The sequence below is a fragment of the Cebus imitator genome, unplaced genomic scaffold, assembly GCF_001604975.1.
Source record: "Cebus imitator isolate Cc_AM_T3 unplaced genomic scaffold, Cebus_imitator-1.0 Scaffold507, whole genome shotgun sequence".
Lineage (NCBI taxonomy): Eukaryota > Metazoa > Chordata > Mammalia > Primates > Cebidae > Cebus > Cebus imitator.
In genome coordinates this window covers 688583-712105 of record NW_016107822.1, presented here as the reverse complement: position 1 = coordinate 712105, position 23523 = coordinate 688583, and the positions used below count along the sequence as shown (strand labels likewise).

General features: G+C 33.5%; 1 protein-coding gene across 7 annotated transcripts in view; it reads right to left on the bottom strand.

The window, feature by feature from the left end:
- NAV3 (neuron navigator 3) overlaps nt 1-23523 on the bottom strand; it is a 618166-nt gene that overhangs the window by 34106 nt on the left and 560537 nt on the right. For 5 of the 7 annotated variants that reach the window (XM_017513855.1, XM_017513857.1, XM_017513860.1 and 2 more), the window contains 5 exons: nt 19785-19868; nt 9827-9938; nt 2947-3068; nt 1915-1935; nt 1072-1244 (listed from right to left, as the gene is read on the bottom strand). In XM_017513855.1, coding sequence (XP_017369344.1) covers nt 1072-1244; nt 1915-1935; nt 2947-3068; nt 9827-9938; nt 19785-19868 — 512 coding nt within the window. The remainder of the gene's footprint in view (nt 1-1071; nt 1245-1914; nt 1936-2946; nt 3069-9826; nt 9939-19784; nt 19869-23523) is intronic. The other 2 variants (XM_017513856.1, XM_017513859.1) reach the window with 1 other exon arrangement.

Genomic DNA, 23523 nt, shown 5'->3' with positions numbered 1-23523 from the left:
GGGTGAATCACTTGAGGTCAGGAGTTTGAGATCAGCTTGGACAACATGGTGAAACCCCATCTCTACTAAAAATACAAAAAATTAGCTGGGCGTGGTGGTGCACACCTGTAATTCCAGCTACTCAGGAGGCTAAGACAGGAGGATCGCTTGAACCCAGGAGGCTGAGGTTGCAGAGTGATCCTAGGTCCTGCCATTGCACTCCAGCTTGGTTGACTGAGATTTCGTCTCAAACAACAACAATAACAAAAGTTACAGTGTTTTGAGGAAGAGAGAGACCACAGTCATATAACTATTATCACGAAATATTATTATAATGTTCTATTTTATTATTGCTCTTAATCACTTATTGTACCTAATTCTAAAATTAAATTTTATCACATATAGGTATGTGTATAAAGAAAATAAAAACATAGTATACATAGGGCTCAGTGTTATCTATGGTTTCAGGCATCCACTGGGGGTCTTGGAAAATATCCCTGGTAAATAAGGGGAGGCTACTGTACTACCAGAAAGTGGGCTACCATAAAAATGTTACGTTAGATTATCTAACGGGATCAAAGAAAACTGGACAGCAGATCAATTTTAGGAAACCAAATTTTAGTTGAAAACACAGAAAGAGAAGGCATTTATTGTTGAAATGCATGTGAGTGATTTTAGAAAAAGCAAAAGCAAACACTACTTAGGTTAGAACCTGGATCTCTGCAGTTTTCATGCATCACACTCCACTTTACCGAGATCTATGCTTGTAGATCACAGGGCCATTTTGTCGTTTCTTTGGTGGCCAGACAAGGGGTGACCTGTATGTACATACAGTTAGACAGATACATGGACAAATGCCCATGGAAAGAAGTGAGAATTATGATTTAGAAAAATGAAGAATGAGATCAAGAAACACTTGAATTCTAACATATGAAAATGAAACAGAAAAATGAAAAGAGAAACTAATGCTGCCCATCATTCTCAGAAAAATCTGAAAATAATTGGCACAGATATGATTGGAACTTAAATATGGCCTTGATCTAAAACTGTTTTTTAAAAATATTTCTGCATTTTGCAGAAGGAGCGACTTACGCTGAGGCAGATTGTGAGGGCTTCATGGATGCTGAGCCACAGTCACCAGCATTATGGGGCAATTTGGGGGATGCTGGAAGGGATGAATCAGTAAGCTCTTCAATGTCGGAATGTGATGAAGGAGGCTTGGTGGACTTTTTCTTCCCAAAGGCTTGTTTGAAAGAACTTCTCAGCTGAAAGAAGGACAGAAATTACCCTTCTTGTCTATTTGCACTTGGTGAGCTTTTGCTTTGGGGCGTTAGTTTGCAGATGCCATCCTAGCCACTGCCTGGGGTCAGTATGTATAAGCAGAGTATTAACAGTTGCAGCACAGTATCTCTAAAAAAAAATGATACCGTGTTTTGTGTGTTCATTTTATTCTTGTATTAATCCAGCACAGCGCAAACATGGAAGGCTTTTAAATAGTGCAAGGTCAAGGGCATGGCTGTCAGAGCACTCATTTAAAACTAAATACCTTGAAGGGATCTCCATTCCCAATGCTTCTCTCTTCAAGGCAATTTGTTTTAAATGGCCACTTTAGCGCTACAATCAAGTCATGTCCTGCTGACAGTACAAACTTAAAAAGCAAAATGAAATCAAATTCACCTAACACTTCATTAATTGTGATTTTCTATTCAAATTTTCCAATCCCAGACTACTCAAAACCAGAATTGGTATCCCCTACAGCTCTATTCAGAAAGTGGTTTTACATCTCTTTAAAATTTGAGATTAAAATGAAAAGACACAAAGAAAAGACATACAAGGTAATCTGTTTTAAAAGCCTACTGCCAAAATGAATAGCATTCATGCCAAGGTAGGGTTTTTGTATAGATGCATGCCAAATTGTCCACGGTTTATATTCACCTCACTTCCTCTAGAGTTCACCTTGCAGAAACATGAAAGAGTGTGGAATTACAAATCAAGGGAATGAAGGCTGATCAGTATTTTAAAATATTACCTGTATAAACATTTTTTAAAACAAAAAGATATTTCTTCCATTATTTGTAGAAAGCACTCCAGTAAAATCCTCTGATAATTATGTTTGAATTGCATCAAGAGTTGTATTTTCTTAAAATCTACCTTTGTTTTTTGGTGTTAAAAGAAATCCTTGACAACACTGTTTTTAATTTTTTTTGCAGTAATAGTGTCTTCCCCTCGGCTATTTAGCTATTGATCAACATCATAAATTATATCTCTAGCAAACTTAAGGTACAGTTCTATTAAAGTACATTTCTATATTTCTGCTATATTCTCTTGTTTAAAAAAAATCAAGCAGACACTAATGTGGTTGATTTCTTTCAGGGTGAAACTATTCACACTGTAAGCCCTGTTGATTCTAAGGGCGGAAGGAGAGCTTTCACTGTTTCTTCTTTCCCTTTATTGATTTCCATTCTTCTCCTTTTCCTCCAACACCACTATCACCATTGTCATCACCATAATCATCATCATTTTTTCACTTTTCTTTCATTGCTATTCCCAAAATAAACTCCTATTTTAAGCCATTTATTCACAGATGTTATCTTATTTTTCTTTAGTTTCTATAGTTATACTATAGATAAATAAGATAACATCTGTGAATAAATTGTATCCACAAATAAATACAATTGGTATTAACTATCTTTTTATAGGTAAGGAAATTCAGGCCTCTCAAAAGGTGAGGTAACCTGACCTATAGATCCAGTGGTGATTCAAACCCAAGTTTAGTCTCAGTATTTCAAAATATATGCTTTTCAGTGCATGCCACTCTAATTTTGGTGATGAGTGCAGCATTTGAGGTGTCAGTAGCTTGAATGGGACACTTTGTAAACTGCTGCAGATCACTAAAGCCCCAAAGAGAAAGGCCTAACTCATTATGCATTAATAAGCTTCTGAATTAGGTGAAGGATGGTGGCTTACCCAGTTTTTCTTTTTCTTTTTCTTGGAGTCGGCATCATTACCACTGCCAATACTGGAATGGCTTGTGGCACTGTTGATACTAGAAACACTTTCAGAAGAATGCTGTCTTCTGATGCGGAGATCTAGCAACAGATAGAGAGTATCACATTGGCTCATGAAGAGTCTCAATCTGAACAAATAACCCTTTTAGGTCTTTTGAGAGGACATTCTCTAATAAAGGTCAACAAGGCTTTGTACAGATAATTTCAATGCAGTTTTGGTTTTAGAAGTTTAATAAAGTACAACCATATTTTTTTTAAATTAACTGAGTTATCTATATTAAGATTTAATGGGAATCTCATATAAGTCTGTAGCCCTTGCAGTTTAATGAGTTCTGAGTTTTGTCTAAAATTAAATGCTATGCTAGTGATTTCTACTGAATACCTGGATCAAACAGCTTTTCCAGAATGATTTGTTCTGAATGATTAATTTCCAGGAATAAATGGAAACTCATAAAAGAATGAGAATTAATTGTGCCTTTTTAATATTTGTGCTTCAAATACAGTTACTAGAGCCAAATGTATTAACTTTCCATTTCTTAGAATCATATCATATTAGAGCCAAAACAAACCCTGGAAGTCATGTAAGCACATAATCTCACAGATGAAGAAACTGAAGTGCAAAGAAGTTAAGTAACTTGGCCAAACAGCCAATGAAAGACAGATCCTCCAAAGAAAGCCTAGGTAGACTGTTTATGAATTCGACAGGGGACATATTTAAGACAGTGCAATTCTTCCAATGTACCCGTACTCCTTGCCCATGACTTATTATGGAATAGTAATAGTAATAATAAAACTAGGTTTTACAATATGCTAGATATGCCCCAGAGTATCTAGTTTTACTCTTAAAGCAAACCACTGAAATGACTTTAATTAGTAAATGTAGTTAGAACTGCCTCGGCAATGGTGGCCCGCCTCTGTTATGGTGGACTCTCTCTGTAGTGGCGGGTTGCCTTGGCAATGGCGGGCTGCCTGTTCTCACTCATAGGTGGGTGTTGAACAATGAGAACACATGGACACAGGGAGGGGAGCACTACACACTGGGGTCAGTTGGGGGGAAATAGGGGAGGGACGTGCGGGGTGGGGAGTTGGGGAGAGATAGCAAGGGGAGAGATGCCAGATGTAGGTGATGGGGAGGAAGGCAGCAAATCACACTGCCACATGTGTACCTATGCAACAATCTTGCATGTTCTTCACATGTACCCCAAAACCTAAAATGCAATAAAATAAATAAATGGAAAAAAAATTACTAAATGTAACTTGCACATGGTCATATAGCTGAAAAATAGTGGAGCCAAGCTCAGCCCTACACTGATTCTAATATCCACTGTGTTAACTACCATGTATGCAGCACATGGTGTGGCCTTGCTATACTCTAAAAGCAAGCAGTGTTTCTTTAGTTAAGATATTTCGAAGATAATAGCATTTGCTTTTTAATCATATTTAAAGGTATCCACTTCTTTAATACAAGCAACTTGTGAGATTTATTTATAGTTATTAAAAGTAAAACAAACTGAAAATTTTCCTACTTAAAAGGCACTAGTTTTAAGTATTAGTGAGACACTGAGAAAATTTACAGAATTATACTTAAGGTCACACTTGCTTTTAGTCCGTTTCCATTAATATATTTATTGGCATCAAGGCATATTAGCTAAGCAAAAAAAAACCTCTCAGTGGAAGTTGTAAGATGTCAAAATTTACTATAAAGCAGACTATAAATTTACTATAAAGTTTCCATAAAACTAATACCATAAAATCAAGCCTTTTCAATTGACTGATTTACTGAATAGTAAAAATGATTTATGGCAACAAAACTATAATTGGTTGCTTTCAAAACATATAATAAACGAGTATGTACATATTAATAGACATGTTATATATGTATATACATATACATACATATGTATGTGTGTATATATGTATCCTCACCTTCATTTACATATGTATCAATAAGATCCTTAATTTTTCTACTAAGGAAATCATGCTGAAAAATTTTATAGGAAAAAAACAGATAGAGCTTTTTGTTTTTAGAATCCCTAGAGTTCACCTCTTAAAATAATTTTAAAAAGTAATGATGAGAACATTAACTGGTTTTGCATACTAAAATACTACCAACACCTAAACCTAAATCAAGGTATTCATGTAGAGGTTTTAATTCAATAATAAATGAATCTGGTATCCTTTAATCAACTATTATGGAAGTCACATAAATAGACAATAGAAGAATATGTGTATTTCTCCGTGTTTTAAATTTTTGCTGTGATTGGCCATTAGCTTTTTGAAAAAGATGTAGCATTTGATAGCCCATTTCTAATAACTGACTTTCATGAATAGAAAAGCACAAAGTATTAAAGTATTTCAGAATTTTTTTACATCCAGAATTAATAAATGGTGTTTGACTGCTTCAATAATAAATTTTTAAAAAGATAGGTAAATTATTATAATCATAGATCAAAAGTAGTCCTTGGAGGTATCAGTTACTTTCAAGTATGACTGCATTCACCAATAAAGATTGGCAAAACCATAATTTTAATAATATTTTGAAATGAAGGAAATGTGTTTTGCCATTCCCTAACAATTCATTTTTAGTGCTTGTAAATATTTAATTCGGTACATGGGGCACATAAAGTTCAGTAAACAACGGCTAACCACATGAATATCAGCCATCTGAATGAATGGAGAAAGCTGCTTTTAAAGTGAAGATTTCAGGTATGTGTTTGTTCACTCGTCATTTTCCACCTCCAGTCCTCTGCGTCACCACGGCCCCAGTTCAAGCTACCAATACAACCTTTACAGCAAGTATAGCTACTGAACTTACTCATCTTCAAACCATTCTATAAACAATCGCTAGAAAAATCTTTTTTAAAAGGAAAACTTCATCAACGCTCCCCCACTTAAGACCTTTCAATAACTTCTCACTTTAATAAGAATAGATTAAAATATCCAGCTTCTAAATATGGCCTACAATCCCTTAGTAATCTTGTCAGTTCGTAACTCATCCACTGTGTTCTTCTTATTAAACAATTGTTTAACATCTTCCTTACGTTAGTTCCATAAAGGTACTAATTTATTTTCTGCCTCAAAGTTCTTTTGAAATGCTCCTCCCTCAGTACTTATGATTGAAAATTATTCCTTGGATATTCACTTAAATATTACTACCTTGGAATAATCTCCCCTGACTATGCAACCTCCAGTAGGTTCCTTGGTACCCTCTTTCCCTATGGTACCCATTACTGTCCATCTTAGAACTTATAACTCTTTTGGTATACATGTTCAGGTACACCAATGATCACATATGTTCATTTACCTTCTGCTCTCCCACTAGACTAAAAGTTTTATGGAGACAAAGACCATATCTATTTTGTTTACCATTATATATTTCAAACCTTGTATAGCATATGGCATGTAGTATCAATCAATACATAGCTGTTAAATAAATCTAGTCTATTTTTTCATTCAACATAACTATGTTTGCCCATCATTATTTCTAAAAAATATTTAGTGCTGACAGAACTTTAATACATGTGTTATCCAACTCTATGTGGTATATCTTAAGGAAAAACAATTCCATATTTACACAGAAGTAGTGACTTAAAACACAATGTTACATTTTGAAAAATGAAAGTAAAATTTTCTATTACCTTCAACTTTCAAATTTCTTATCACAATTATTATATTTGCAGTGGACTGTGAGCCCCATGAGCACAGGGTAATTTTTTAAATCTTTGTATTTTAAGACCTGATAATGCCTAGTACTTAATAGCAGGTGTTTAAAGATGTTTGTAAATAAAAATATTTTATTATAGACTATAATTATTTATCAGACTTTGTTAACGAATGTGATGCATTAATTTAGAGAAAATGAAAATATACATTCACAAATCGGTATGTGATTTTGTGATAGTCTAACCTGTCTATAAAACTGTTGCCTCTTCCAAATATATCTTTTAAGATCATATGTTAAAAATATACATGACATAAATATTTTAAGGGTCTCTAAAAGTGAATTTCAATATGATTTCCAAATATAAATTTATATGTATATAAATTTATACAATTACCTTAATAACCCATGAAATGACACATAATTAGTCCAACTATTTTTTCCATATAATGTCAATGATCAATGTGATAAGAATCACACTTTGTGTTCATTAAATTTAATAGTGAGTTTTAATATTACAGAAATACAATCTAACTATCCTGTATACATTTAATCCTTTACAGGCAGTTGTTTTTGTTAGTTTTAAAACCTAGAAAATTATTTTTAAATATTTCTTGATCAATTTAGATATTAACTGTTATTTTTCATCTTAAGCACCACCCCTCTGAGCAAAGGAATTCTATTTTTTCAATTTCAGTAGATATATTAAGCTACCTATTGCCTAAGATAAAAGGAATCCTTTCAGAAAGTTTCACTTCAGTGACTTGTGCTGCGTTAAAGTAAGGATTAAGCCTTTTAAAATCCCTTCTGGACCTATTTACGACATGAAGATTTAGAACATAAGCTGCTTTATTATAGCTCTAAGATAAGCTTTAAATATGCAGTAATTTTCCATGCATCACGTAAATCACTCCTCCACATGGAAAGTTGCTAAATTCTTGAGACAGATAGCCCCTGCAGAACTACTTTGTCCTTCAATTTAAGTATATCTCACTTTATATAATTGTTTTCCTAAAGTTTAAATTGCAATTCATTTAAAAAATTATTCTTCTTTTAAAAATTCAAATATGCTCCTTTTATGTACAAGACATCATCATGGGCACCAAGATGTCTTTGAAAAGGGTGAGGAAACAAACCCTACTACTGTCAATCAGGAAAGACATGCCTTAAATAAAAGCCCCAAAGTATAATGTAATTTTAAGAAGGGAAGTATGGCTACTTCCAGAAACATATCACAGGGAGCTTCATTCAGTGTAGGGGTCAAGGAAGCATATTTAGGCTAACTGCTGCAGTGTCTCATAAAGATTTTATGCTTTTCAAACAAGATAGAATATTCTAAATGGAATGAACACAATTTATAAAGAACTTATGAAGAATTGAAAAATATCAGGATAGCTGAAATGTAGAATAATGGAACAAGAAGTAAAGTCTGTATGTGCGTCGGCTGGCACATAATTGGTTATGAATAAGTATTTATTGAACGAATGAAGCTGGTGAAGAGAGATTATGTCATGTTGAAGAGTCTATTCCACCTTAAAGGCAATGGATACCTCTAGATGTGTTTCTTAATGACCGTTCTGGCTTCACTCTGAAGAGCAGTGTAAAGTAGTATAAGATTAGGAAGAGGAAGGCTATTTAGGGGTTTGTGGTCATGGTTCAGAAGAGAGATGATGGATGGCGAGAGTATAATCAGAGAAAAGTGATTAGATCCAAGAGATATTTAAGGGATGGAATCAGTAGGTGTTGGTGACTTATTCAATAAGGAAGAGGAGGAATTATGAAGACTACCTAGATTTCTGGCTAAATGGAAGGGTGACAGTGCCATCTACTGAGGCAATGAGCAATGGAGGAGAAGCAGGTCTGAGACAGAAGACAAATTTAAGTTTGGAGATGTTGGGTTTAAGATGTGAAACAGAAATCCAAACATATCCACATGGAGTTCTTTCTTGGTAGCTGGATATACAGAGCCTGGCCTGGAGAACTAAATTTGACAGTTATTAGCTATTAGCACATTAATGAAAATTACAGCTAGTTTATTAGATGAGTTTCCATATTATTTTAAATAGAATCATAATGTACAGAATCATAATGCAAGAGAGCTTAGGATATCAACAATTAACAAATGGATATAAAATAGTGAATTTACAAAATAAATATTGAAAAATATTTCAATATTTTCAAAGGAGCACAAGAAAAACCAAAAATGTATGGAACATTAGAAAAACCAAATGTTTCACATAGGAAGGAATAAACATCAGCATCAAATGCTGTTTCCATGTCTGTCTCATACAATAAATATTTTCAATGTTTTACTAAATTTAGTGTCATGTAAGTTTCTACTGATCCTGGAGTGCATTGTTTTGGTGGAGTGGAAGGAAGAGAAGCTACACTCCAGTGGTCTAAAGATGGCTGATGGCTGAAGATATTGAAAGATTTCATAAAATTTTTCTCAGAAGTCTTCTGGAAATGAAAAGAGAGATAAGGCATTCATATTTTAGGACAGGATTTTTTAAGCTGGGAAAGAGTTGAGCACATCGAATGATTTTGAAGTGTCAGGAAATGAGTAAATAGAACCGATGTAAAGAATGACATGACATTAGTAATGAGCATTTCTTCAGTGGTGAACCAAGAAGTAGGGGCAGTGAAAATTCTAAATATTTTCATGTTTAGAATTGTCAAAGCGTAGGAATAATATAAAACAGACCTACCTTTTGTCCATTGTTTTTATTTAAATTAAAACTGTTTTAAAATTATCTATAGGAAATGTACTTTTTTGTAGCCTCAATCCAGGAAAAGTTGCTCACAATTCCCACTGCTTTTTATCTCATCATATTGACTATTTCATTTTTATGTACAAATCTGGATTATTATACTCATTAATGGGTTTGTTTTGCCTGAATTAAGATATACATGTATTAACCAACTACTCCATCTCCATCTCCACTGTATCAAACAGGGAGATGTGTATACAACTATAGAAGCAAATTTCTTAATATCAGCTTAAAAATTATTTGATAATGCAAGTCCCTGTTCTAAAATTCTAGGATTCTGACCACATTAATACCAACTTATTCATTATAAAAGGCAGTGACACTGAGTAAACACAGTTTTACTGTAATTAATAAATAAAATATATGCCTATTATATTGGGTGGAAATGAAACGATTTATAAATATACCTTTGGGAGGGTGGTCTGGACCATTCAGTGCTCCCTGAATAGCCGCCTGGGCAGCAGAATTCTGAGCCTTCAGCATTTCAATGGTTTCTCTTAGTTCTATAAGTTCAGACTCCTGTGAAATAAACAGAGTTTGGAAACTTTAATACCTAGAAAGAAAACTAAAATCTGCTTTTTCATAGTGGCTATCAAAAAGGTTTGATTTTACGTAGTAACAACCTCCTGGAAGATTTGGATGCTTATTTGAACTTGTGAAGTTGTACTTAGTAACTTCTTTTTTTAGCTAAAGGAGATTTTTTTCTTAGTTATTTTCTTATAAAAGTGATATGAACAGTTTCTATTCCTTTCAAAGGGTGGCACCCAGAACTCACCAGTACAAAGTAAAACAGGATATCACATCACTCATTTCAGATAACATACTTAGTAACATTATCTATGATTATATTAGATGTTGATATATCAGTATTGGACTGTTGCATTGCATTGTATTTATTGTTAGCTGGAAACCCGAGTTTTCATCAAATGAATGATTTCAGATTTTGCTGAAGTATTTTGTGCCTGCAGAATTGATTCTTTGTATTTATGTGTAAAACCTGGAACTTACCCTAAATTCCTATTAAATGTCTTCTTACTAAATTCTGATGCCATATCAAGGTAATGTTTCATTCTGATAGTTTTTCATTCAATAAAACTCCTAATGTAGAGACCTAGTCTCATCAAGCCAAAGCAACAGGAATAAAGTAAATAAAAAATATATACATTATACAATTTAAAAATAATAGTTAAATTACAAAGCAGCTTACAAATCGAAGTTTAATAAAGCATATATTTTCTTATTGCATTTAGAATAATCTTAAGATATGTCCCAATAAAAATACTTGTACACATTTGACCTTTCATAGTTATTTAATTAAATTATTTTATCAGAAATAACTCATTATGTGTAAAATAAAATAACTCAAAAAAGATAGAAAGAAAGAAAACGAACTGAGTGTTGTTTCAGTATAGATCATATTGCCATCAGAAGCTCAAAGATACAAGGGGTGTCTTTCTTGGTGGCAATAAAATCCTAAAAATCAGATCTTTGTCAGCCCCTTAGAGGGAGAATTCCTTGATAATGTATTTGTCATTCATCATTTTCTCTAACATCTTTGTCAGAAAGCCAAAGACTCAGGCTTGGGTTCTTCATTCTCTGGGAAATCATTTCTTTTTACTCAATATCTCCCAGAATATATATTTTAAAAAGAACCTCAACAACAGTCTTTGCAGAAAATTGCTTCATACATGGGAATATCCTGTGACTATTCTAACCTTAGACACTTAAAGAAAATGACAGACGATGCTAATTGAAATGATATCCAAGTTTGGAATGGATACCTGGCACCTAATATAACTATTTTCATTGGATCCCTGACATCTTCCTGATAGAGAACAGTTAAATTTAAAACAACTAAACCTTCTCATGGACTTTTAGTAGCTTACAAGTTGAAGAATTTATCATAATGAAAAATCAATAGTTATCTCCTAAATTTATAGATGGGTCTTCAAATATTGACTGCAATTCATTTGCACTATATTTATTATAAAAGAAGAATATAATACTTGTGGAAAATTTCCAGTGTCATGACAAAAGTCAGACCCAATTCATAATAACGACTCAGTCTCTATAATTTGTATATTCTGTCCATTGCCAAATTAGCATTTATTCTGCTCTTACTGAAAATTTATTCAAAAAGGAATAAATGGTGCATAGTTAATGGAATCACATAAATACTAATTTTACAACATAAATACTAGAATGCATATTAAATTTTAATTAAAATCAGATTTTTATTCTGAAATTTAAGATCAATTAAGCTTGTACTATGGATTAAAATCTGTTAAAACATTTGCCTGTAGCTTTAAAGGAAAAAAGCGGAAATGAGATCTCATGACAACAATGTCAAAAAATTAAGCTTAACTTTGAGTTAGCTGACTTATTTCAGTGTCAAAACATTCAGTTTTTCAAGAGAAATCTCTTCTCAAACCTGTTTTCAAAAAAGATAAAAAGTAGAACATTCAGGGAATGTTGCTTTTTTAGAATATCATGTTTAATATGACATAGAAAATGATCACTTTCTAATATTAACTGTCTTTTAAAAAGCAATAGATATTAGCAAGTTAGTTGTTACTCAATGTGGCACAATAAATGTAAAAAGAATAACTAGTTAAGATATATATCTGCTATATAACTTGAGAGAATCATATCTAAGAAAAAATTAGTTCAACCAAATTCATACTGTTATTTCTTTAGAACTTTATCAGTATAAGCAAATACCTATAAAATATTCATAGTCTTTGATTAACAAGATAGTCAAATTCTGCATTGATTGACATAATCTGTTCAAACCTGTATTCGTTATCTTTCATATTTGCAAAATTCCTTCCTTCTCTCTCATTTCAGTTAATGAGATCTGCTCTCACCTTGTCACTCAAGCCACACTCATCTCTTTTCTCTCATCTCTTTTCTCTGAGTCTTTTCATATAATTTTTTCCTTTACTTTAAATATCCTTCCTCACTGTTAAAAGCCATGGTAAAATGTCTCCATACTTGTGAAACCTGTTTTCCTGTCAGAAAAAAAACGAGACTGGGCTTCGAGACTATTTAATGTATTTAGCTTGTCTAGTTGTTGATGAATATATTTTTTCACCTGATTTATGAGCTCCATATTAACTGCGATGATTTTGTTAAAGTGTTCCGGTCTGTGTTAAAAGGATGTTTCTCCCCTTGAAAGAATGACATAAAACTTCAACTTCATTGCATACTTTTATTTTTTTTGCAAGAGGGTGTCTGCTGATCACCTAAAAGTAGAGTACCACTTTATTATTTATTATAACCAGGAAGTTTTATTATGACTAAATCAGTAGAATCACCTCGTTTGGATGGGAACAGTTAGGATTTCCTTTCTCTCTTTCCCAATAGCGTTATAGAGATGAACATAAAAGATTTTTCTATAAAAACTTAACTGAGACATAGAAATTTTTCAATAGTTTATTTCTAGTCTTCATTTTTCTTCTTCATAATTATGGTTAGTTGTTCACATTTATTTTTTAAGCTTTATGCTTCTCAGGTTTCTATAATGCATAGAAATTATAATGTGGTCTCCAGACACAACTATGAATTTTTATTAATATTTTTAGTAGGGAGTTTGGATCAGGAATATGATTAAAAATGAATTCCAGAGGTAGCTAACTATAAAATCATTAGATATTCTAAAATACTATCATATAAATTTTTTTAGTTGAAGGGAAATAACAGAAGATACTAAAGTTTTGAGAATCCCTATCAATCATTCAGAAAAAAAAACGAAAAAAAATGTATATGCCGTCAACATATGGATTTAGTCTATTCTTTCAATTCAGTCATTTCCAGTTTCTTATTCTCATTAAATACCAAAGAGAAGATTGATGCTGGGCTAATTCTACAAAAGGTTTTAGGAATAAGATAATCCGATCATATTTTGTAACTTCACACTTTTCAAAAATGATAGATATTTTAAAACCTGAGAACCAAAGTAAAATTTCACTTTCCTCCAATGAGCTATTCAAGATAATGATACCCCAACACCTGCTGACCTTGTAAAGTTCTAGTTTTCCATGAAAGTTTCTCATGTAAAGCAAGCTGAATGTAGTTGATGTCTCTTTTCACAGTTTTATGCATATCTCTGAGGCTAAATAATTTATTAAGGTCAGGCTTGAAATGTTTCAAAATAAAAGATCAAATGTTGTGTCACAATACTAGCTTGCCAAGGTGGTCTTTCCAATCCATTTTCTTAACTATACCTAATCTCTTTCCAAATTTCTCACTAATAAAGGCTTTGTTGAGAATCCCACAAGCTTGGGACAATCTCATCAACAAATCTCATTAACCAAACTTACCTTCTAGGCCAGGCCCTTTAAATTTTCTACCACATCTGTCTTTTGCGTCCTCACGTTGGCACTAGGTTAATTTTATACTTCCCAGCTCCAGTTTCCTCAAACAGGTCCTCCCTTCCTCACTCCACTTTACATTTGAGGTCTTCCTAATTGTTCTACTAAAAGGACCTGGCCATCCCTACTGCATCTATTTTCACCAAATACTAGTAGTGTAAATAATTTGAAAATTATAGATTCACGTGATTCTATGCCTTAAAGATTAATAGATGAATTGTCTGAGTCTCGTGATACATTTTTAAAAACACTTCTAGAGGGCAAATATCATAACATAAATTGGGGAGAGTTAATGTAAAAATCGTATTCAACTAAATTTTTACTTGCAGCATTATCTATTTTCAAAGATTTGGCTTCAAATTCCCTCACTTGAAGTTTTGATTTCTATTCTGTAGTCATCCCAAGAAATAGTTTCAGAGAAATAACAAATAAGCGAACACTAGGCTTTATGGTTAGCATAGGACTCAATATCTGAGCTTCAGCACTCATACAAGGGGATATTCCTCTGCCCTACGCTGACCTTCTGAGAAGAAAAACCTATCATACCTTAACATATGTTCTAATTGCCTTGCCATGACAGCTACAGGGAACTAATTGGAAAATCTTCTCAGTTTTAAATTCCTAAATATTTAGCAGTGAGTATAGCTTTAGTAAATTTGAACACGAGGAGTTGGAAGTAGTTCTGTAAAAATGTTACTTATAAAAATATAGTTTTCTGGATCTTTTCCAGTTCAGCTTTTCTCAACTGGCATTCTGTGAGAAAATTAAGCCCTGCACAATGATTTGAGTAGCGATTTCCTCGATTCTGACTAGAGTGGTACATAGGTAGCACCATTCTAGATGGTGAGAAAATAAGTTATTTCAGCACATACAATGGATGCCTCAGGGAATCAGGTTTAATTTTTTTTTTCCATATAATCCTGGTGAAGAAGTGCTGGTAAAATGATAAGGATCTGAAATCAACATAAAATTATTGATCAAACTGTGTCAATTTCATAGTCTACTGAGCCCTAGGTTAGGTATAGGGTAATGCCTAGAGATACTTTCACTCCCCAGCAAGCATCTTAACAATTCTCCTAATTTTTTGCTACTTATAGATTACTAATATAGAACATGTCTTCTTTTAGCAGATATTGGAAACACTGTTTAACTTTTGGAAAATGCTGCCAGTTGAACACCAACTTTTTTTAAATTTTTTTTTTTTTTGAGATGAAGTCTCGCTCTGTTGCCAATGCTGGAGTGCAGCAGCGTGATCTCGGCTCTGCAACCTCCACCTCCTGGTTTCAAGTGATTCTCCTGCCTCAGCCTCCCCAGTAGCTGGGATTACAAGTGCCCACCACCAAGCCCAGCTAATTATGTATTTTTAGTAGAGGCAGATTTCACCATGTTAGCCAGGCTGGTCTTAAACTCCTGACCTCAAGTGTTCTGCCCCCTTCAGACTCCCAAAGTGCTAGGATTACAGGTGTGAGCTACTGCACCTGACCAATCACCAACTTACTTTTATCACATCAGTCCAGTGTCAAACACCTTTAAATGGTTTCTTATTTGCAAAGATCAAATTCCTTAGACTTCTTTCTAGCCTGAGTCTCTAGCTTAGTCTTACATTTCCCACATATTCTCTATTTTTCCCTTAATACCTTCTATAATTTTTCCCTTTCTTGCCCATGCTCATGCATGTTGTTCCTTTTTCTGTGACATACATTTCTATATTTCCCCTGTATTAATCTTCTTTATCCTTCCAAAGCCTGAGGAGTGCCCTCTGTGCCACCTCTACTCTGCAGGCATTATGCAGATGTGAGTTTTCTTTGAGAATGCACATGACACTGTACTCAGTCTAATAGCATGATAATTTTCTGCCTCTGGGTTATTAATATATGCCTTTTCTTTCTTACCAGGCTATAAGTGTATAAAACCAGTGTTCTGGCACACAAATTTGGCAAGAGATTCAGTGTTGTTTGGCATCTGGAAATAGGAAAAGTGTTAGGAGTGAATCCCTCTCTATTCAAAGGAGTTATTTTGGTCTATAAATCAAACAAAAAGTTTGATGTAGTTTCAGGCTATTAATGCCATGTGATTGCTGAAAATCACACTGTGAAGCCCAAAGACTAGAATTAGAGTCTTAATCTAGTTTATTCATTTTTAAAGTATACATGTGTATATATACACATACATATATATGTATATATATAAACACATATACATATATAAAAATACATATATACATATATACACACATATATAAATACAAAATAATAAAACATGTATTATGCATACATATGTATTTATATATGTGTGCATATATGTATTTATATATGTATATATGTATTTTTTTTTTTTATTGAGATGGAGTCTTGCTCTGTCACCCAGGCTGGAGTGCTGTGGCACAATCTTGGCTCACTGCAACCTCTGCCTCCCAGGTATAGTGATTCTCCTGCCTCAACCTCCTGAGTAGCTGGGACTACAGGTGCAGGCTACCAGGCCCAGTTAATTTTTGTTTTCAGCAGAGGCAGGGTTTCATTATGTTGGCCAGGGTGGTCTTGATCTCCTGACCTCAGGTGATCCTACTGTCTCAGCCTCCCGAAGTGCTGGGATTACAGGCATGAGCCACCACACCTGGCCTATTTTAATACACTTTTATTATCATCTGTCATAACTCCATGATAAAGAGATACATATATATGAGAAATATAAACTACATGAGGAATATTATATATATGTATAAAATATTTTTAGAGTTGTAGTAGATAGACATCTGTATCTGTAGATATAGACCTATATCTATCATTCTATAGCTATATTTTCTGTACTGTTTTGTCATTAGAACAGCACAAATTCAATATAAACTTGATGAATGACTAAGTATATAAATGAAGCTTGTAACTCGGGGAAGGGAGTTTAAGAATCTCTGCTCTATATTTCACAAGGCTTTTCTCAGGATTGTTGGATCACCAGAGAGCAATATACCCTTTTATCTCAGCTCCCTGAATAAATGCCTTTAGTGAAATATGATTAAATGTTGTGCCCTTAGCTTTTAGAGAAATGTCTATTTGAACAGTGATTTTGTCTTTTGTTATTCCATGACCCTAATTTAAAAACCTTGGCAATAAATTTGTCCTTGAGTTTAGTGCCAGTTTGTTTCTTCAGTCTACATTATGCTCTTCTGGCCAGAAAAGAGAATAAAGTACACCAAACAATCTCCCTTTATACCTTAGCTTCCTTGAAATTCAATTCAGTTCAGTGTCCTGCAGTAGTAATTATCTAGGCTGAGGTACATTGTTATATATATTACTCTACTGGCTTTCATTAGACTCTGTCCTTGAATTATACTATTTCATATTATAAATAATTTCATGGGCTTTTAAAAATCACTTTGAGAATAAGCAAATTATAATCTCAAATTAATAGTTAACCAAGATTGTTGTGTGTATACAGTTTGCAATTCAAAAAGAAGTGATTCTGTTTTCAGTTAAAAAATGATAAGGGAAATATGAGACATTCTGTTATCTTCTGAGAAAATTTTAAATGTTGGCAATGTTATTTTAAGTATAATGTGGGCACATTACAAAATCTCTCGTTACAGAAAAGTTTTTAAATATTCAGGGATTAATCATAGGCATTATAAGTTAACTTCTGCATTTTTTTTTTCAGTTGCTATGAGAAAATTTACTTAAAAATAGAATACAAGAAAATATTGGGTGGGGGACAAAATTTCTATTAATTTTGACTTCTTAAAGATATTGAGACTTAAATTTTAACACTCATTTCCAGCAATATGCTTGGCATATGCCCAGTGAGGAATTTGGTTTTATCTTTTAATTTTCAAGGGAAAATGAGAAATGTAAAAGAAGATAATATTTTTTGACAGGCCCTAACATGTGACATGATCAGAGTATCTTATTCCTCACGGTGATCCTACAAGGTAATTATTATCATCCACACTTTTAAAAAGGTGAATTTGAGATTCAAGAAAGGTAAGATAAACTTGTTCAAGATTACTCAGCTTTTAACAGACATAGCCAGAATTCTCATTCAAGAATACTGGACCCCAGTGTTTTTATTCTTTCCCATTAGCTGCTCTAAAAAGCCTTGTAATTCTATTTTCTGGATTCTTATGTTACATAGTGAAGTGACAAGCTGTACCAAAAAAAAAAAAAAAAAAAAAAAAAAAAAAAAAAAAAAAAAAAAAAAAAAAAAAAAAAAAAAAAAGAAAGGCCGAGGGAAAGAAGGAATGGTGGAAGAGAGGAGAAAGGAGGAGTTGAAAAGAGGCAAGAAGGAAGGGAAGGGAAGGAAAGGAAAGGAGAAAGGAAGAAAGAAAAAGGAAGGAAGAAGGAAGGTAGGAAGGAAGGAGGGAAAGGTTATGGCTCAAAAGGAGTTTCTTAGCTGTCCTAGAACAGATTTGACAGGAATGGATAGTGCTGTCTCTCACAGGCAGGTAAATGGAGAATATGAGAATAAATGTGCTAGTAACACTAGGCAATTATAAGAATATTAGGTTTTCTCTTTTGATTTCATTGAACTGTTCATTCAGTGTTTTGAAAATAAACTTTTGTAAACTGACAAAATTTGGTAATACATACCAGTTTTGTAAAGCTAATCACATACCTTACAGAATCTGAAGACAAAACTGAAGCCATTCCTATGGATAGAGGAATACATTCCTGAAAATACCCAAAACTTTTTATATAATGGGTCTCTTTGAGAATTAGATGAAAACTCTGGACACCTGATCATTTATACATATTTACAGTTTTTACACACACACACACACACACACACACACACACACACACTCTCCATACAATTCCAGAGGCTTCACCTATCTCTGACACCCATCCAAAGAAGTTAAGGCCACTGGACTAACAGCAGAGAAGTAAGTTAACTGGTCAGTACAGGAAAGGTGACCAGGCTTTCCACTCAGTATGGACCTCTTTAATGTATTTGTCTTTGTGAACTATATTCCCCGTTCCTTTCTTTTTGGTATTCCTTTTCTCAGACCATAAAATCTTTTAAGTTCATTTTAAACATTTTGACCTAACAAATCACCGCTCTTCAAAGGCAACATCCCTAGATGGAAACTAGTTCTTGTTACTTCAAAATTACACAGGATTGGCCTCTGTTTCACAGATGGTGTCACCTGAAGTCCCTTACTTGGTAGAGTCCTAACATTGTCCCACGCATCCTTCCTGTGTGTCTTAGCCTACAGCCATGCTCTATAGCTGGATTTAGTGACCATATATTTGTGAAAGTTCTTATCAAAGTAGGATTCTTGTCAACTGCATAACAATTTGCTCTCAGAATATTCTCTCATGTGACTGTTTTTCTTTCTTAACATTCAGTATTCTTTTACTAGTTCCATCCAGAAGTAAATTAATAGACTGCCTAGCAAGAATTTTGTGTGTATTTGTGTGTTCCAATATGAAGTAAAATAATTATATCTTTAAATTAAAATCTGAAAAGAAAGGTATTATCATTGTTTTAATTTAGCATAGAATGGAATGTTATTATTTATTATTATTTATTTATTTTGTCACCCAGGCTGGAGTGCAGTGGTGTGATCTTGGCTCACTACAACCTCCGCCTCCTGGGTTCAAGTGATTCTCCTGCCTCAGCCTCCTGAGTAATGATTCTCCTGCCTCAGCCTCCTGAGTAGCTGGGATTACATGCACCTGCCATAACACCCTGCTTCTTTTTTTTTTTTTTTTTTTTTTTTTTTTTTTTTTTTTTTTTTTTTTTTTTTTTTTTTTTTTTTTTTTTTTTTTTTTTTTTTTTGTATTTTTAGTAGAGATGGGATTTTACCATTTTGGCTAGGCTGGTCTTGAACTCCTGGCCTTAAGTGATCCACCCATCTTGGTCTCCCAATGTGCTGGGATTATAGGCATGAGCCCCTGCACCCAGCCTGGAACATTATTTTTAAAGAGCTTCAGGTATTATTTAAGAATCCTATGCAATTTGCTGTCTTCTTTCAGTCTCCAGTGGCAAATTCTGAACATACCTTTTGTTCTGCTGTCATGGTTAGACTTTGCAATCGGCCAGTCATATTCCCTAAACTCTTTTCAAAAGCTGCTACAAGGTGAGCCTGTGAACAAAATGGAAGAAACATGGTTTAAATGTCAGAATCTTATGTGGATGATAAAAAGCCTTCATTTTACAAAATGCTTAATTTCATGTGTTCCAACTCTTTAAATAATACTATGACCATCACAGTTAGCTCTCACTGGTGACTTCTTTAACACACGTTTTCATTTATCTTTTCTAAATTGTGTCTTCTTGAAATCAGTGTTTCAGTCTCTTGACATTTAATGTGAGTTTAACTTCTGAAAAAAGATGGTATTTTGCAAGTAATATCTCCTTCTGACTTGCACGTCATGTAGAGATTTGACCCTCAAAATGCCAAATATAAAGTTCTGATCTGCCAGGTTTTTTAGACTTAAAGCCCAAAAAGAGGTCACTGAAATAGTCAATGGACAAATGTTCCTCATTTTTAGGGATTCATGATGACCTTTGAAGATACTGTTAGCTCATCTATTGTAACGATACGCTCCTTCAAGTGTCAGACATCTGCTGACAGCTATAACACTATCTTTCCTCTTTTTCTACTTACAAAGAATTGAATAGAAAATGAGTTGTCTTTACCTTCCAAACTCTTTTCAATAAGAGGGCTATTTTTTTTTTTTTTACTTCAGATTCCCTTCAATGAAGGAAATACAGATAAGCTAGTTAGAAATAATATTCCATCATATTTTATTTTATGGTAAGCTTTTGTGGCTTTCAGGTTTTATTTTAAATTTCAGAGAATTATACATATTGTAGTACATAACTATAACTCTTATGATTAAGAAGTATTTGACAATCTTATTAAAGTTCAAAAATAGGCCAACTTCCATTTTCACACCCTTATGCAACAGCTTGAACCCAAAATATTAAGATGAAGAGGTACTTCAATCTCTCACCATGTCTTGAGGTAGAACTAGAGGTACAAACTGATAAAATTGTATTGTGCCCCAAAAGGATATAAGGATTTAATATTTTACAACTGAAGTCTGTAATAAACTATAACTATATATATGGCAAAATTTGGCAACCCTTGGCCAAAAATTGATTTCTTTTTGAAATATATGAATAAGACGACTTAAATAAAACATATCTCTATGTACATATAGCAGAGCTGAAATGCTGAGGCACCTACTACCAAATGGATCACAAAAATTCAAAGAATTAAGGCTCATTACTTAATAATGGAAATAGATTCCATTATTGGTAACAGAATGTACACCTTCCTTCCATTAGCATTATAATAGAAAAGTGCCTGTTTCTAGCTCTGAAATCACCCTGGGATGCCTTTCTCTGACACTGCAAGATGGAGAAAAACAATTTGTAGAGAATACAGCTACTAAACTTCAATCTATCAGAACAGCTCTTTATTCTTTTTCTACTCCTTCCCTTTTCCTTCATGGTCTCCTCCCCCTCCTCTCTCTCTCTTTCTCACACACACACACACACACACACACACACACACACACACTCCACACAGCTTTACCTATGAGAATTACATACCAAAATTTGTTAGCAAATTTAATTGGATAAATACCACTAAAAAAAGTATCTTATAGTTTAAAAAATTTTCAATGACAAGCAAGAAATGTGATGACATCAGACCTAGTAACTGAAAAATTAGCATAAGGCTATGCTCATTTTTCTTACATTTTTACTTTAAATTACTTATTTTATTTTTTTAGCCAGTGTCTTGCTGCCACCCAGGCTGAAGTGCAGTGCCACAATCCTAGCTCACTGTAGCCTCCAATTCCTGGGCAAAAGTGATCCTTCTGCCTCAGCCTCCCAAGTAGCAAGAACTACAGGCATGCACCAACATGCCCAGATCCTTTTTTTTTTTTTTTTTTAAATTTTCTGTAGAGATAGTGCCTCACTCTGTTGCCTGGGCGGCTCTGTAACTCCTGACCTCAAGTGATTCTTCCCAACTTGGCACCCCAAAGTGCTGGCTGGGATTATAGGTGTGAGCCACCACACGTGAACTTTGACTTTTCAACTATAGAAAAATCCACACATACATAAAAGTGAACAAAATAAAAGCAGCCCATTGACTTATCACATAGTGAACATTCATGCATTCACCAGCCAAGTCCAGAAATAGGATATTTCCAGACCCAAGAAGCCCTACTTTGCTCCTCTCTTATCATTATACCCTCTTCCTTCCCCAAAGATAACCACTACATAATTTCTGCAGTAATTATCTTCTTGCTTTTCTTTATAGTTTTTACTACCTAAGCTTGCATTTCTAAACACTGTATTTAGATTTGCCTATTTTAAACACTGCCCAAAAGTAATCAAACGGCATGATTCTTTTGTCGTTTTCTTTTGCTTACTGTGGGTTTTAAGATTCCTCCATGTAGTATGTAGCAGAAGTTAGTCTTCAGCGTACAACATTCATATATGCAAATTTATACTATATATGTTCACAATGGTCATTTCAGTTTAGCCTGTTAGAAATAACACCACTATGCCCATAACATTGGTTACTAAAACCTAAAACTGAAATTGTATGTTTTCTTTTAAAATAAGGATAATTATAGCAGAAACTCTTTACTAGCACTTACTAAATGAAATGTAACATTTTACTCACTATTTCAAGGTTTTAATTCTCCTAGAATGGAGATATGTAAGATTTAATCATTGTACTATGAATCCTTAAATGTGTAAACTTGAAGGGAATTATTCTCCTTTACCCTTTATGCATACTTTTTCAGTTTAATATGAATTGAAATATGACAAATAAATAGTGATTGTAAAACATATGCTTCCATTAGCAATCTAAAACAAAGGTGCCTGTTTCTATCTCTGAATTAATCTTGGGATGCCTTTCTTTACCTGACACTGCAAGATGGAGAAAAACAATTTGTAGAGAATACATCTACTAAACTTCAATATATCAGAACAACTCTTTATATAAACTGTATTACTTATATTTTGTAGCTATAAGTAACCACAAAGTATTTATCATTAGAAAAGCAGTTTGTAATTATGCACAAAAAAACTTATAACTGGTTACTAAAGAATATTTTAACTTGAGTCGTGTTATTTTCAATGAAAAGTATGTCATGGTTATGTTAGTGAAAAACACCTACAACCATCTGATCTTCAGCAAACTTGACAAAAATAAGCAATGGGGAAATGATTTCCTATTTAATAAGTGGTGCTAGGAGAAATGACTAGCCATATGCAGAAATTGAAACTGGACCACTTCCTTATACCTTTTACAAAAATTAACTCAAGATAGATTAAAGACTTACATGTAAAACCCAAAACTATAAAATCCCTAGAACATAGTCTAAGCAGTATCATTCAATACATAGATAAGGGAAAAGATTTTATGACAAAAACTCCAAAAGCAATTGCAACAAAAGCAAAAGTTGACAAACAGGATCTAGTTAAACTAACAACCTTCTGCACAGCAAAAGAAACTATCATCAAAGACATTTTTGTAACCTAACCATTTGACAAAGGTCTAATATTCAGAGTTTACAAGAATCTTAAACAAATTCACAAGTAAAAAACAAAAACCCCATTAAAAAGTGGCAAAAGACATTAATAGACATTTCTTAAAAGACAATCATGTAGCCAACAAACATATGAAAAACAAAGCATAACATGAAAACCACAATGAGATACCATCTCACAGCTGTCAGAATGGTGATTATTACAAAGTCAAGAAATAA